This window comes from Eublepharis macularius, chromosome 8 (assembly GCF_028583425.1).
Source record: "Eublepharis macularius isolate TG4126 chromosome 8, MPM_Emac_v1.0, whole genome shotgun sequence".
In the NCBI taxonomy this organism is placed as follows: Eukaryota; Metazoa; Chordata; class Lepidosauria; order Squamata; family Eublepharidae; genus Eublepharis; species Eublepharis macularius.
The window spans coordinates 75,986,692-76,003,900 of record NC_072797.1 but is presented as its reverse complement, the minus strand read 5'-3'; the positions used below and the strand labels follow the sequence as shown (position 1 = coordinate 76,003,900).

At 41.9% G+C, this 17,209-nt stretch overlaps 1 protein-coding gene across 2 annotated transcripts; it reads left to right on the top strand.

Annotated features, from left to right (window-relative positions):
• The first annotated feature begins 314 nt into the window (after positions 1–314).
• On the top strand, positions 315–16,859 carry LOX (lysyl oxidase). 2 transcript variants are annotated; one of them, XM_054987295.1, is made up of 7 exons: positions 315–1,187; positions 2,445–2,553; positions 5,316–5,453; positions 6,518–6,674; positions 11,937–12,032; positions 12,110–12,225; positions 13,855–16,859. In XM_054987295.1, the coding sequence occupies exons 1-7, from the start codon at positions 515–517 to the stop codon at positions 13,859–13,861; spliced, it is 1,296 nt and encodes a 431-aa protein (XP_054843270.1). In that variant the 5' UTR covers positions 315–514; the 3' UTR covers positions 13,862–16,859. The 2 variants fall into 2 exon arrangements, with proteins under 2 accessions (XP_054843270.1, XP_054843271.1); XM_054987296.1 differs by lacking the exon at positions 13,855–16,859 and having other exon boundaries at positions 12,110–12,229.
• Positions 16,860–17,209: the final 350 nt, after the last annotated feature.

Sequence of the window (17,209 nt, the reverse complement as noted above, 5' to 3'; positions counted from 1 at the left end):
TGTGAGATGCTTACAGATTGTTAGAGTCTCTGCCCAGCCGCGCGTGTATAGAGCTGGCTTGTCTTGTTTGTCTGTCTGGAACCTCAAGATCAGGTAGAAGAGGCTGTCGGGGAGGACGGGGAAGGGGGGCAGATCTGAGGGGACTGTCAGGCTCGCACGTTTCAAATCGCATTACGTGAACAAACAGCAAAGAAGCCGCCTGCCAAAACGAGCTTGTGTAACTTTGCAAATGTGCCAGAAAGTTTAAAAAACCCTCATCTCCTCCCCCTCCCTCTTTCCCGCCCGCTGCTTCACTCCAGACATCAGCACAAGCGAGACGGAGAGAGGGATCGTTCACTGCTGCGCCTCCTTTGCAAACTTAACCGAGTACAATATTGGGAGGAAGGAGGGGGAGGGGGGCGCTATCTCTTTGTGTGCGGCTCGCAGGAAAAGTCGGTGGCTCTTGTGTGTGCGTTTGAGAAAGAGGAGAAAAAACACCGAGGCGCTGCTGCTGACTTCTCCGTCCACCGCAGCGATGCGCCTCTTCTCCTCACCGCCGGCTCTGCTGGGGCTCGCCCAGCTGCAAGCCTGCCTCTACTGGAGCTGCCTGTTGTGGCTGCCGGCCGGCGGGCAGCCGCAGAGGAACCCGCCGCCCCTTCCTCCAGCCGTGTGGAGGCAAAGGATTCAGTGGGAGAACAACGGGCAGGTGTACAGCCTTCTCAGCCTGGGCTCCCAGTACCAGCCGCCGCGGCGCAGGCAAGGCCAGGAGCCCGCGCAGGGCGGCCACGTGTTGCTCCTCAGGGGCAACAGCACATCGCCGCGCAGGGCACCAGCGGCTCCCGCCGCCACCGCAAGCACGACCAGGAGGCCGGAGGCGCGGCATTGGTTCCAGGCCGGCTACCAGCACTCAGCGGGCAGTGATGGCGGCGGCAGGGGCCATAGGACTCAAGCCGGCAGCAGCTCTGCGCGGGAGCCCCAAGCACGTCGTCTGGAGAGCTCCCCCTCTAGGGCGGGCAATGGGAGCAGCCCGCCGCCTCTGAGCAACCTCCGGCCTCCGCACCGGGAAGACGGCATGGTGGGCGACGATCCCTACAATCCGTATAAGTACACGGACGACAACCCCTACTACAACTACTACGACACCTACGAGCGGCCCCGGCAGAACAGCCGCTACCGGCCTGGCTACGGCACCGGCTATTTCCAGTACGGTAAGAGCGCGCTCTGCCAGGCATCGGAAGGGGGGAAGCCCGCGGGCTCTTTGCGCAATAAAATCTTCGGACGCCTGCAGGCAAACCCCGATTTAGCCGCTTGAGGGGGTGCATAACATCGAGAACAGCCGCCCGCGTGGCAATTCCCGCCCTCCTCTCCCGATAGCGCACTTTAATAGTGGCCACTTGGCAACCGCACAACTTCCTCAGCCATTAATCAGCATCTGGTCCCACGTACCCTTCCTCTTGCGTGCCCTGGAGACAATGTGTTCTCGGATAAACATATAGGGTAGCGGATGAAGAATAAGTTATCTGCTATGCTACTTTTAATCAGTCTTTAAAAAGTTTTTTTTTTTTAAAAAAAGTCTCCATAGCCATGGCAATTTAGTTGATGGAGATGAGGGGAAGGAAGTTCACCAGACAAAGGTTTTCTCCATAGTCATCTCTATGATAGTTAACTATGACCCCCTCCCCAAGTTCTTATGTAGGTAGGGCTCGTGGTGCTCAGACTGTGAGAAATTAGAGCTTTTGATCCTCTCATTCCTAAATGTGGCTGCAATTAACAGCAAAGAAATGGCTCAGAGGTTCTTTACTTCACTGCCTCCTCTGGATTCTTGGGTCAAGTGATTCAGAAAGAGGGGAACTATGGTCTCCCCTCCTAATACAAAGGAAACTAAAATACAAGAACTTCCTCTTATTTGGACACCTGAGTAGGTCAACAGATGCTTCTAACTTAATTCATTTTTTCTATTAAAGACTTTCTGAAACCCCACAAAATCAAAAAGAGTCCAGTAGCACCTTTAAGACTAACCAATTTTATTTTAGCATAAGCTTTCGAGAATCAAGTTCTCTTCTTCAGATGCCTGATACAGACCCCACAGTCTGCCTAATGACGAATCTTCTTACTGCAGTGGAGTTCCAGTTCCATAAAACAAAGAGCACAGCTCCTCTGTATCTAATAGAGTCCTGCTACTTTGACCTGGCAAACTAAAGAGCTCCTCAGCTGGTGCCCTTATGGGAGAATGCCTTCAAGATTTATGACAAACGGGTTAGCAAAATAGGATGTTAATCTGCAGGGCACATTGTCTTTTCACATTTCTTTTGATCTTGAGAAAAGTGATGGGTGACCTAGTTTACTAGCATTGGGTGCAGGTCTTAGAGAGCCAAACTTGAGCCATCATGACTCTTGTCAGTTAAGGAACAATGTAGTGTGCATTGTGGGCTTCATGCTGCCTTTGTGTGATTGATGCACTGCAGGTCTTCCTGACTTAGTACCAGATCCTTATTACATCCAAGCATCCACTTATGTCCAGAGAACATCCATGTACAACTTGAGGTGTGCTGCTGAAGAGAATTGCCTGGCAAGGTAAGAGATTACTGCTTCTCCATTGATAACAGCATCAAATTCTTTATCAAAACTGATGGGAAGGTCTAGTGCTTCAGAACAAGAAAGTCAGTAGTGTGTAGAAGAGAGACATTGTTTATACAGCACAGATGAAGGTGGCCTTCAAAGTGTTCCAAATGTTGCTCTGATTGGGAAAAGGGGAGTTTAATGTCAACTGCTTTAAAGGGGAGAAGAACTACATTTCTTCCTCCCTTCACAAACCACATTGTTTTTATTATCTGTTGCTGAGAGTTTAATTGCCAAATGACACAGCTTCCCTTATTGGTGGGGCAACCAATAAGGGAAGCTAAGCAAGGCCTGTTTTTCATTAATCTGACATTTGTTAATTCAATTAAAACAAGTTTGCTTTGAACACAATCTAATGTGGAACTGTAAAATATTTTTTTTTAAAAAACTTGCAGTTTTGATTCTTATAATTTCCAGTTCACTTTGGTTTTCCTCTTTGTTTTTTAAATTATTGGTATTCAGCTCCTAGACTGATTGGTAGTCATCTTCTACTGACACTTAATGCAAGTCATTTTGTAATTATGCTGTAATCCTGGGCAGCCTGACTTAGTGTCAGAGCTTTGAATGCTGTGGACTTAATTTATAAGTAAATGTCTAATACACAAGGCTTAAATTAGGTTGAGCTAAAAGCTGCCTCTAATCCAATTGGAACACTTAACACACATTTTAACACACATTTCATTTTTTTTGTATGTTGTTCATGGCATTTGCAACATTCCCACATCATATGGGGACCAACGACCATTTGTAGCATCTTTTGGGATAATGATCATAACCTAGAAGCTAAAAATGAAGTTTGCAGGCATGTCTTGGGCCTGATGCTACTTGTTATGGTTGGTTTGATCTGTTTTATGATACTGTTGGAAATCTGTAGCCAGCTTAGCTAATGGATTTATCCTCTTGAATAAGGATCTTCCCACTTTGCTTGGAGCTGAAATCAAAGCAGCATTTTGTCAAATTAAATAATGCAAAACTGGCTTTAAAAATGAGCATCATAGCACTGCCAGCCTAGATCTGGTTATATATCTTGAATAACTTAACAAATCTATTAGTACAGACAACAAACTAAAAAATATTATTAGAAGACTTGGATGCAACAGACAAAGGTGTTCCATAGCAATGAAGTTAAAATATAAGCAGAAATATCACAACATTCCGTAAGATTTTCCACTGAGATTTTTAATACAGAAGAGAATTGTAGAATGGATAGTAAGCTCTGCTGAAATTAACAGGAGGGGAAGAAAATATGTGAAGTGGGTGTCAGAGGACATTACTAGCAGCAGAGTAGGAGGTACCAGCTCTGCCTCAGCAGAGATGAGCATAGCTGGTGTGAAATTTTGACCAGGAAGGCTTACTGAAAAACAGAAAATTAGATCCTGCTAAGTTTTATGGCATCTCTAACCAAGGAAAGTTTTCAAGTGCTAAGTGCTTACTTAATAAGTAGAGGTGGGCATGATCCCCCCCAAAATACCGATCAAGCTGATCGTGGATCGGCGCCGGCGACGATCCCAAATTAACGATCCACACCGGTCATCTCCCGTTTCCGATCCGTGGATCGTGGAGGCAAAAGTGGAGGGGTGCCTCGCTGTTCCCAGCGATACAGGAATGGTGGCTGATGCCGGTGGCATCTGTGTTTGTGTTTGTCTGTCTGTGTTTGGCCGTCAGAGCTGCCTATCAGGGTTTGCAGGGATGAGATTGGAGTGCCCATGGCTACAGAACACCCCCTTCCCCCTCCCTTCCTTGGGTGTCTTCTCCCAGCTGGTGACTGCTTTGCTGCTCCGTGGTTGGAAGGAAGCCCTGCTGATCAAGGCAAGCTGGGCTTCCATTTGGGTTTCCAGGGCGACAGAAGGAGGGCAGACACAGCTCAGGCATTCTCCTGGCTCTGTTGCCAGGGGAATAGATTGCTGGTGCCTGAGTGTCTGGCTTCCCGATCCAAGCACGATCACCCCGATCAAGCCCCGTCCAGCCCCCCTCCCGACCGCTGGATTGTTGGCCGTGCCCGAGCATGATCCACCGGGTCCCGATTGCGCGATTGCCATTATCGTGGAGTTTTTTTTATCGTAATGCAGATTGTGCCCATCTCTATTAATAAGTAAAATACAGGCCTGGGATGTATTTGGTTCTTATTTTAAGGAGTAAAATCAAGGCCTACTCTATTTATTTATTACTGTAATTATGAAAATACTGAAATGGTGTTGTTTGCTTAAATGTTCTTGCTAAATGCAGTCATTGAGCACAGCTCAAACAAGGCCCTAATCCTAAAGGCTATTGATTTGCATTCAAAAAGTGCCTTTGCACAAGTTGGAGTCACTTCCATTTGTAAGTGGGTGCCTTTATCTCTGTTCAACACCAAATCTTTCCAAGAGCAGTTCCCTCCACAGCATCTGTAGTTACTTAGGGTCCCCTGACCCTGAGTTTTGAGGTTGCAACAGGAAGGAGGAGATGAGAAAGTACAAGTATGTAAACATAGCTACTTGTAGATAGGATACAAGCCACGAGGAAAGCATTAATTGATGTCAACCTTGTATTTAAGGAACTTGAACCCAACTCAGAAATATGTATAGGTATTTCACTGCAATCTGTTAAGTAACCTCAGCTGTTGGCATGTTGGACAATAAGCAGTTCACAAAAAATACTGCTGAGCTATCAAAGACCCTTTCCGTAAGTCCATGACTGCTGTTTCAAGACTATTCATGCATATTTTTATATCTTTGCAGTTCAGCGTATAGATCAGATGTCAGAGACTATGATAATAGAGTACTCCTGAGATTCCCCCAGAGAGTGAAAAATCAAGGCACATCAGATTTCTTGCCAAGCCGACCACGATACTCTTGGGAGTGGCACAGCTGTCATCAGTGAGTGGAGTATTCAGTATGGTACTTTAAAATTATGTTCTCTTGTTTATTGTGGTGTGGCTTTTTTCTCTTTTCTACTGTGTGGAAAGAAGACAAGGCTTGGAACCCTTTTCACAAAAGACAAGTTTATAATCGTTTTCAAAGAATAGAAATCTCTAGGAGCCATTTCAGATATAATATAAAAGAGGATTTAAAATAATTTTTGTACAGTTGGGCATAAAACATAATAATTCAATAACTAGTGAGGGCTTTAGGTGAATGACATCACTTTTTGTAATGTGATGTTGGTATCAAACTTGAAGTTGGTCCAAACCTCTTGTACCAAATGGGAGTTTCTTACAGTTTTTTCAAGTCAAGACAGAACAGAATACAAAGATGTAATTTAAACTGGTGATGGCTTGTATGATGCAACCACCACTACAAATCAGAAACAAGTTTTTGGTCCTCATCTCATTAGACCACACACTTAGAAAAATATATCTTTTCCTGCTTTAGATCACAAGGGGAAACATTTGTGCTAAAGAGTTGATTGATTCCATCTTTTATTGTATATGACATAAACAGCAATAGCAGAATGTTAGAGGGAAGATACTGACATGATTGGCTGAAGTTACAATTAAGTAACTGTTGTCATGAAAAACAGTGCAGTGCATGTTGAATATGACCCACCAGTAATCATAATATAACAAATCAATTGGAATAAAAATAGAGCATGGTAAAAGGTAACAAAGTGAGGCTTGAAGAAAATGTTTAAATAATTTAGCACAATAACTGGGGCTATTGTTTTTTTTAAAAAAACACCTTCAAGGATAAAATGTCTTTGGAATTCACAGGATGGAATGTAAGCACTTTCTGTGAGATGAAAAATGCCTGAGGATAACAACTGGAGGTTGTCCTACTCATACATATAGCTGCTACTGTTAGTGTAACTGGAAACTTTGAAGGAAAAACACACATTACTCTCTCTCTAAAGAAAGCCAGTGCATATCTTTAATTTGTTGTTGACTTTAACACAGGGGGGTGAATGGGGAGCAGATCTGTCTAATTTGCCTGTGTTATGATAGGCATTACCACAGTATGGATGAGTTCAGCCATTATGACTTGCTTGAAGCAAGCTCACATAGGAGAGTAGCTGAAGGACACAAGGCAAGCTTTTGTCTTGAAGATACTTCTTGTGATTATGGATACTATAGACGATACGCATGTACAGCACATACACAGGTAAGAGACAGTTATTTAAAATACTGGTTTCTCTTTGGTATCAGAACATGTCAAGTTTGATTAGTTTTAACTGACCATAGGACTTCACCGCAGTGTAAGAATAACACATGGCTAGCCTTATAACTTTTGCTTGCTACTTTTTAGGTCTATGGTTGAGCAGTTTCTAGAGGAGGGGTAGTCAGAGATGCAGTTATGGAAGCTAATGCTTGGGGCGTCATTGGGATTAGTGGATTCATCTGTGTCTTCGGCAGGCGATATAAGGTAGGGCAGTGCAGGGAAGCATGATAGGCTTAGGATCATTAGAATGGCTAAAAGCACCTTCTTCTATGAAGAGAAGCTGTGTTACAGTCAAGCCAAACATCAGTCATTGTACAGCATTCTGGTGCTGTAAGGGATTCATCTTGAAATATCTGTTAGCTCAAAGGGGCTAACAAAGCAACAATGAGAGCCAGTGCCATCTGGGAGATGTAGGAGTCCCCACTCGGTCATGGAAGCTCACTGGGTGACTCTGGATCAGTCACACACACTCAGCCTAACCTACTTCACGTGGTTGTGAGGGTAAAATAGAGAAGAGAACAATGTCTCCATCTGGGAGAAAGCAAGGGTATAATTGAAGCTAATAATAATAGTAATACACATAAAACAATGTAACAGTCACATCTGCCAAAATAGATTACCCTTGACCAAATGCCCTCTGAAATAAAGTTGTTTTACATGACTTCCTGAATGCAGAAAGTGGAGGTGTCCTCTGCATCCACTTTGGTAAGCCATTCCAAATGACGACCTATTACAGAAAGAGCCTGCTCATCTGGCAACAGTCACATCACAATCTTAGATGAGGAGGATGCTTCATAAGGAAAAGGGTGTCTGAAAAGCACAGCTGGCATGCTGGAGTCTACTGGGAAATGTGGTTTGATAAGCGTGAGAACTCTACACTGTGAAGGGCTTTTAACCAACAATTTGAATTGGGCCTAGAAGCAAATAGTTAACCAATACAGCTAACCCAGAACTAGAGTTGTTGCATGCAGCTTATTCCAGGCAGGAGTCTTGCTGACACAAGTAAAAATTGAAGCTTCACTTTTTCACCTAATTTGGGCCCTTAAGCTGGCAAACAGTTAAACATTAAAAACTGTATTATAATTATATAAAATGGAAAGTGATGGAATGCTAAAAAGGTCTGGAATATAAGGATAAAGGGGAACTGAAATATCTACATGGGGAGGGAATGCCACAGTTTTGGTGTCACAACCAAGAAGGCTCTTTCTTTGGTTGCCACTCAGCTCACATCAGATGACAAGGGTATCCAAAGCAAGACCCATAAATATGATGGTAATGGTCAGAGTAGGTTCATATGGAAGTAGATGGTCTTTAAAGATATGTTGGTCCTAAGCTGTAATATGTCTTTAAAGGTCAACTCTAGCATCTTGATTCAGACCAGGAAGCAAATCTAGTGTATACAAATAGTTTTTCAGTAGCTTGCTTAGTTTTTTTCTGCTTTGTTATGAAGGAAGCAAGGATTGTGCTTCACCTTTTATCATACAGACTCATTATGTAACTACAGTATCCTAATCAATATGTACTGGTACTGCATTTCTCGTTAAATCACATTCACATGTTGTCCAGTCAGATATAGTACAAATTTAAGGACACAACCTAGACAAGAGGAACCACTAAAAAATATTTAGACTTCATAAAAATAAAAGTTGTCTCATGAATACAGTGGCATTTCTTTAAGGCACACCCAAACCTATAACCAATGGAAAAAGTCTAATTCTATACGAAGAATTATTAGGAAATGGACTGACCATAAAACAGATGGATCCTGATACCCTTATATAAATCTATGGTGTTTCTGCTCTTGGAATACTGTATAGAATGACTTCTGGTCATCCTGTTATTGAAGGTGAACTGGAAAAGGTAGGAGAAAAGGCAACAAAAGTTAATCAAATAGCCAGAGCACCTTCCCTCTGAAAAAAAGTCTAAAGGATTGGGGTGGGGGTTAGTTAAAAAAATTATCAACAGGGGTCATAAAAGAAGTTTAAAATGGTGTACAGTGAGGAGAATGTGGACAGATACCATCTTGGATCCAACCACGGTAAATCTTAAGGGGTGTGTGTGGCAAATTTTATGGAATCCTCCCTCCCCCTGCAGCCCACTTAAAACTCCTGAAATTTTGTTCCGGGAAGTTAATGAACCATCAGAAATAACACTGGGAGGGAGGGTCTGCAGTAGATCTAGAGCATCTTTCTTCTATTTTTTTCATTAAATTGGTTAGCATTACATTGTAATTGGACACAAATGGTATATAACAATCAGCTTATAGAATTCACTGCCAGAACCGTACAAATAACATGTAAAATTGTCAGCCAGTGGCTATTAGCGGTGCTCTTCTGAGTGCTGGTTGTTAGCACTGGGAAGGGGGGGCAAGCAATGGTTATTGCCTTTATTTCCTAGTTACAGAGTTTCTAGAGGCATCTGGTTGGCCAACTTAAGAAATAGGATGATCTTTCATTTGATCAACAAGAGCTCTTACATTTTTGATGGTTTCTCCATTTGGGAATATTGTATTCTGTATGAAATATCTATGGGAGAACTCTTCCAATTAGGGCTGTGCGCTTTGGGTTTTGCTTCGGGTAAAGTTACCTGAAACAACCCAATTCGGAATGCTTCGGAATACCAAAGCAACGCTTTCTGAAGCATTCGGAAATGCTTTGGAAAGCTTTGGGGCTCGTTTAAATGGACCCGCGCTGCTTGCAAGCAGCAGCGGGGTCCTTTAAAAATTAACACCCCACCTCCCCCGCCACCTACCTTGCGGTGGCTCCAGGCCAGCTCCTCTGCCACCGTCGCGCTGCCGCCCGAACCTGTGGGGCGATGGGGAAGGCTGGAGCCTCCTCCTCCGGCCCTTCCTGCCCCTCAAATGGCTGCCGCGGCGCCGGCACATTGCGGCCATTTGAGGGGCAGGAAGGGCTGGAGGAGGCGGCTCTGGCCTTCCCCACCACCCTGCAGGCTCGGGCAGCGGTGCGGCGGCAGAGGAGCTGGCTGGCTCCAGGCCACGCAGCCTTGTGCTGCCGCTGCCACCTAGCTGATAACCCAGGTAAGTGGGTGGGGCTTGGAGGGATCTCCCCAGGGTTGTGTGGGGGTGGAGGGGTCTCCCCAGGGGGTGGGTGGGGAGTCGTCCCCCCACCAGTATACTCCAAATCTTCACAGAGCATACCGAAGCGATTCCCAAGCCGCTTCGGATTTGGGGGTAGTCCAAATCGGTTTCCCACTTCGGATAAACCCGAAGCGGGAATACCGAATCTACCCACCCGTACACAGCCCTACTTTGAATTCATAAGCTGAGCAATGATTTTCTATGCATTGCTTCTGCAAACACTGAATTGTAGCAGCATGTCATTATGCTACTTCTATCATGGAAAAAAGGCTAAATTCTTATGTAAGTCCTTGTTGTAACCTACTCTAAGGTATTATGCATTAACATTAGTCATAATTTTAGGTCATGAGAATTATTCTAACATGGAACATGTGCTATTCACCTCATTAATCAAGTTTTTAATCCAATTTAGATAAACTGGACCTAGATATCAATGTGTCCTGGACCTTAGGGAGGTTTGCTTATGCTTTTCACTCATCCGTTTTTCAAATCTGTTTAGAAATGTATTGCAGGTTGAAGCCAATTGCAACACACAGTCCTTAGCCATCTCTATTGAAGAAGTTACCAAGGATCACAGTAATCACAAAAGAAACATTATGTGTAGAGGTCATTGGTAGCTGCCAAATAAGAACCCTGAGGAATATGGCCTGTTCCTTCTACAAGCAGCCTAGCTATGAGGCATTTATAAAATGTCTATGGCTACTCTAAATTCCTTTAGAATTCTTGTGGCTACATATGCTGCTTCAAAACCTGTGCTTGTATGAAATATTTTTCTGAGCAACCAAAGACTACATCCATATTCCAGACCAAAAAAAATGTATGCAGCTGCCAGTTCTCAATATACCCATGACCTTCCTTTCTACAGCAAGTACTTAAATCTTGCCAAGTGACACACAATCTGTGGCCAAACATTGTACTTTTCATAGGGGCAGTCAGACTCCACTTGGAATGATTTCAGAGAGGAGAAAGAAACCTGGACCTCACTTATTACATAGAACTTGAAGGCCTGAGTGTACGTGGCTTAAATGGAGCTGTCATTTAGGACAATAGTAGGTTTCATAAAATTAGTATACAACCTTCTTTTAATTCATGAAAATAGCATTGGGGAAATAGAATGAGCCAGACATAACCTCTCTGTTTTCTAAATTGGTATAGTCTAGCCAATGAGAGAGGCTGACTTGCTTTGACACAGTTAAGTAAGGAATGGGAAAAGGAGTAATATAGTCTTGAAAGCAAAGCATTTCTTAGTTATAATGATAACTTTATCCATAATGGAGAAAGAGATCATCTGTCCTCAAAATATGAATAGCAGCATAAGTTTATTCTAAACTTTAAAAAAGTTAATACCACTTCTGAATACAGTCAAATCTTCATCTGCTAGTCATAGATTGGGGATCACCAGTTAATCAAATGTGCCACATACTCAGGCTTATTGCTCAGTCCTACCCTGAGAAATCCACCATGATCAAACTCCACCCCACTGGGAATGTCGTAACAACAAGCCCTCCTCTGTATCTGATGAGATCCTTCCCTGAACCTCATGCAACAGGCAGAAATGCAGGCCAGCTGCTGGGGAACTCTCTGGCAGAGCTGGCTCCCAATAATTTGAAGCAGACCGCAGGGGAAGGAAGCGTCCAAGAATGACATTTGCTTGTATGCAGCTATCAGAAGCCCAGCGATGGCCAGTGGCACAAACCTGGCTGGCTGGAGAGGTGGGAATAGGGTGCGTGTATGCCCAAAGATGCAACAGTATGGCTTAGGGGGATAAGATTGCCTTCTGGCTCATGCTGGTTAACTGAGCATTTTGGATAATCAAGCACCAGGTAAGAAAGATTTTACTATATTTATCAGACAGTAGACAGCATTGATCCTGGAATGGCTATACCTAGTATTCTGTTTATCAACATGAGCAAAACAGTTGTTAAGAAATGAACTTTGTTTCCCCAAAATACAGCATAATGCTTACGTAAAGAATACTGCTTTATCATACTGTAAAACCTTAATATTTAGAAGAAATTAACTGTTCAATTTGTTGGCTTTTGTTACTTTAGATATACTAACAGTGATTGAGTAAAAAAAAAAGTTCTCTTGTGTCTATCTAATTCTAGGGATTGAGTCCTGGCTGTTATGACACCTACAATGCTGACATAGATTGCCAATGGATTGATATCACAGATGTGAAACCCGGAAATTACATTTTGAAGGTATCCAGTTTTATTAAGTTAAATTTTTTACAATGATATATAAACATGCAAAGTACAGACTGTACTTTTTTTTCCAGGTTAGTGTAAACCCTAGCTATTTGGTACCAGAATCGGACTACTCCAACAATGTAGTACGCTGTGATATCCGTTACACTGGCCACCATGCATATGCCTCTGGCTGCACAATTTCACCGTAAGTCTTTTTCCTCTTTTCCCATAAATTTTTTGCAGTACATTATGACATTTATGGCATTTAGGATGAGGAGTGTGTTGTAATGACAGCTTAGGAAATGCAGCATTGGGTGTTTCCTTGATAACTTTGCTGTTTTCCTTAGCTTCAGAGTTGCTGTGCTTTCAGATAAGAACTGCCACTAACTAAATGACTTTCCTTTGACTTTTCATCAAATCAATACAAAAGTATGGCCTGGAATGAACCTAAATAATGCGGATGTTAATTTGTGTTCCCAGTAGATGACAACACAGATTTTTCTAAAATAGTTTTGTTTTTGAAATCTTGTTTTGATTATTTAAAAGGGATTTGTACATTCCTACTGCTGCCTAGACTCAGTGAGTTTTAGCTGTTATTCTTGGCTCAAATTTATTTTATAGATTGCATTGACAAATTGTCTAGAAACTGATACTCACAAAGCCATTAAAAGAATTGTGAAGAGATTATCATCTAATCTACATGTGCTATTCAAGGGAGGACTGTGAGGTCAAAAGGGTTCTGTATTCTCCCCTGCCATAACCTGTTGATAAGAGGGAGAGAGAGCTAGTTAGAGGAAAGGAAGTGCTTTCCTACATTCCTCATCAGTAAAGCTGGGCACTGCATACTTCCTTGTGGACCCCAACAAGATTCAGGCCAGGAGGGAAAAGATGGGTTCTACACTTGCCCTCCATCTGGGCCTGGCAGCAGCAGCCTCCATGTCTGCCCCACCATCCCAGCAGTGATGCCACAGCCAAACTGGAAGCTGCAGCTTCCTTCCGCCAAGCAGCAATCATTTGCTCCTGACCAGGCTGCCCTCCTCACTCTCTTAGGTCAGCTAGAGTTGGGCAATGCACTGCCCAGCAATGGTAGCTCACCAGAACCATTTTTTCTTGCTCCTATCCCAAAGTTATTTCAGTGAAGTACTATTTGAATTACAAAAATTGTAAGGCAGAAGAGGAAAAGGGGAGAGATTTTGCTGTCATCTTCCTCCTTACTGCAGACCACCAAGTTGCATGGCTATTACTCCATGTGGGTCCCATGACCCCAGGAATAAACTTTCCTGGGGTTGAAAATGGCTGCTGACAGGAGAAGAAAGCTGGCAGATTAGACATCCATGCATGGACCCAGCGAAGTTATTGTGCTGGATCATAATCTGAATGGAAATAACAGTGGAATCAACTTCAGTATTTCTCAGACTGTATATTCACAGCTTGAGCTATGCCTTCAGTTCACAGTTGCCTGACCACAACTGAGTTTGCTGTTGTACTCTTTCTGCTGCTGTTGCCTGGAATAATTTCAAAAGTCCTTGAGTGGGGGTTGCCAAGGGCTTGAATCTCTTTGCTAGTGGTTCTTCAAAGTTTCCCCCCCCCCCCCCCAATCACAGCAGTATGTGTATGGTGGATAGCAGTCTCTCGTCCCAACGTATAGATGGAATTTTTCAGGACTGAGATGCCTGGTGGGGGCAGAAGGTTACTCAATCAGCATTTTTAGCAGAAGAAACAAATCTTGCTAACCATACTGTTCAAAATGTTAAAAGTTTTTTTTTTTTACTTATTTCGAATTTTGGATCCAATACATTTTATACTTACCAACTGTTTATTTTCTCTTAAATAGATATTAAAATGAAAGAAAATGTCTGCTCCGTTGCCTAAGATTTTGGGAGGAAATTATTTCATGAACTGAAATAGGATGTAAAAACTTCTGAAAACTGAAGAAAAAATGTCCAGGAAATACACGAAGAATTTTAATGCAACTCTGAAGCATTAAGACCTTCTTCAAAATGAATTATTTTGTTTCATTCATGCATTCAACTTTTGCAAAGTGTGAATTGGTGCTTTATACACTTTTTCAAATTCTGTTGGAAAGTTATTCACAGAAATACCTTTCTTAGACTACTGGAAATCTGTGAACGACCTTACAAAACAATTTACAAGGTGCTCAGGTAGGCTGGGATACAAAGAGCATGTTTGTGCATGCTCAGTCAAATCTTATAATTTATTTTAAAAGACACCTCTTCCTCTCCACCAATGTCACCACAAAATTGTTTGATAATGCCCTCTATTTTACAGTGGGGTTGAGGAGCTGTTGTCTAAAGCTTTTTGGGAATTGTGGGACCAGTTTCATAGTTCTTTAGATTAGACAAATTCTGAAAGAGCAGAAGAAAGGTTTCCATTACTGCAGAAAGACTAGCTTGACATATTTTCTGCCAAATACAGAAAGGAATTATTCATTTTTCAAGAACTATTAATATTTAATGGAGCAATGCCTGTGCACCAGTTACTTAAGCTTTCACATATGAAACATGTTTACATTTTAAATGTATTCGCAAGTGACCATTTTTGTAAGCCAAAAGCATATTGCGATTTTGACATGAACCACTTCTGAAAGACAGTTATAAAACACTAAGCAGCCCTTTTCCAATGCAGAGAGACGTATTTGCACATTTCATTGTTCTTGGTCTCTTGTGGTTAAAAAACTTTCTAAACAGGTGTTTTGAAACTGCTTCACAGTAATAGGATTTGGGTAGCCTCCATTAAAAATGATGCATGTTCAGTTTTTTAAAAGTCAGCATTAAGATACTCAGGTGGCATCTCTCTCTCTCTCTCTCTCTCTCTCTCACACACACACACACACACACACACACACACACACACACACACACACACACACAACCCTTGAAAATACAGAATAGATTTGGGGGAAGGGGAAAAGGATGACAGATTTCCCATGAACCTGCACAATACTGTGGTTGAAACAGTCTGTAATAAAAAGTGAAGCTTTAAAGTACTACACGAAGCAGTATCCACTTGAGTAGGCTGCCATAATACATCTGACACAGGATGTATTGGCGACAAGAGCCAGTTTTGAAAAATTTAGAGCTGAAATATAACTCCCAAATAACCCAATGACTGCTACTGGTAGGCAGTTTATTCTCACTGTGGATAAAAACATAACAGTGGGAATTTTTATTCAAAACTGTGGAATGATTTCCCACAGAGGGAGCTCCCCCTTGCATTACTTAGTTTGTAAAGGAATGGGACTGATACACACTTATTGTTGAATATGCACCTGTAGCAGGACTTCTAAGAAGAGCTGTGTTTTGACTGCATTCCAATAGTGTATAGCACAATATATAAGAAGTGGTGTACTTAGTTTGGAGTGTACCACTTCAGTGTTTTAGAACAATGCACATTTTTAGCTTGAATGCTGGGTGACTCATTTTTGAGGCTATCAATTCTACTGGTTTTGAAAATTCAGATAAAATATTTTCCCTATGAAAGGTGCCACAATATGCTCTTAAAACTTTCCAAGCAGCCTTACAAAGGTGTTTCTTCCTTTTCATTTACCAGTGCCAAGGCCCTCCAAGCCCTCTTTAATGGCTTTGGATCTCAGTCCTTCTGACCACATTACAATAGTTTGTTCTGACATGCTGTGGCCTTTCATGTGTGAACTACAAGTAACCACATACTACGTTGCTTGTTTACATGTAGGCCACTTTTTACATTTACAGTACGTCAGGAAAAAAACATGGCTGGTATCTGGAGCCAGTAGAGCAACATGGGCGCAGGAATAACGATGACCTTATAGTGACATGTCAAGGTTGACCTACCTGACAGTTCTGAGTAACTACGCTACACAGGACAACTACGTACTGTAAATCTCTAATTCCTGATTTTTCCTATACAAAGGTAGTATTTTCATTTGTCAACAGAGCTGGGTATATGCTGGTACTAATGTAAAAAGGAACCATATTACTATTGACTTCTGACAGTAACTAAGGTTAGTCTAACATTACTTATTTATGTAGATTCATTGTGATTTGGAGATTCTATCATGGATTTTAGCAATGACACATCAAACATTCTAGTCTAGTAGCACCTTAAAGACCAACAAGATTTATAGGGTTTAAGCTTTTGAGTCAAAGCTCCATTTCTTTCAAAAGCTTATACCCTGGAAATCTTGTTGGTCTTTAAGGTGCTACTACACTTGCTCCTTTTATTACAGAGCAACATGTCGACACAGCTGAAACATCAAACACGATGAGGTTGGCAAAGACATTTTCTTAACTATTCTTGGCTGCTCCATGATTTTTAGTATAGAAACTTTTCTTATTCCAAGAGTTTCCTGAACCATGATAAAGTGGAAGGGATTTCTGTTAAATAACAAATACATGAACATTTTTTTCTGTTAAGCTTTTTGTGCTTAACAGTTTTTGAACAGACAAGAAACCTAAAGGATCCTCAGTTCATTGGAAGTGGTCTATCCTGTGCCTTACAAGACAGTAAACACATTATTTTCACATTCCAGATATTTGAAGGTGCTTACATATTTTAACTTGAACTGAAATAAAATAGCTTGCTGTCAGGAAATCTATATGCAACCAAGTGTTACAAGTTCAATGAAATGCCACTTTATATTCTTGAAGGAATTTTCAATATTTACTTCAGTTTTTTAAAAATCTTATCTCTAAAACTTACGCATCTTTCTCTGAAAAATTATTTATAATTATTCATACACTAGCTTTGTATTCTTCCATTGCATTTCTATATTCTTGTGCTGCACTTTTGTATCATGGTTGAAAATTTGTGAAGGTGACCTGAATAAAATGTTTCAAGTGATCAGCGTCTCTTCTACTTCCACCAAAAGGTAGTACTTAATCCAGCTTCCTCTTGTTGGTTAATTGGAATATTTTAACTGTTAGAAATGGCTCTCTGTAGGAAGAGAAATCTGAATGTCCAAAAAAAATACAAAAAAGCGGTTGTCTATAATGCAGTTTATTGAGAAACTCTAGCTTCATGAGTTTTATAGTTTAAACTCTAGAATGGGGGAGGAGAGGTCAAAAACAGGTTGGTGAGTTCCTATTTGCCTGCTATGGTAGGAAGGCCAGAAAACTCAACAATACTATATACATGGTATCTGAAAAAGGGGAGGGGGACACATCTAGCTATGACAGATGTTTTACAACAGC

Excerpts from the sequence above, each read along its gene's own strand:
- LOX (XM_054987295.1), top strand. The coding sequence starts at position 515 with ATGCGCCTCTTCTCCTCACCGCCGGCTCTGCTGGGGCTCGCCCAGCTG. Across the intron at positions 5,454-6,517 it reads GAGTGGCACAGCTGTCATCA|GCATTACCACAGTATGGATG; the intron begins GTGAGTGGAGTA and ends GTGTTATGATAG. Across the intron at positions 12,033-12,109 it reads CCGGAAATTACATTTTGAAG|GTTAGTGTAAACCCTAGCTA; the intron begins GTATCCAGTTTT and ends TTTTTTTTCCAG.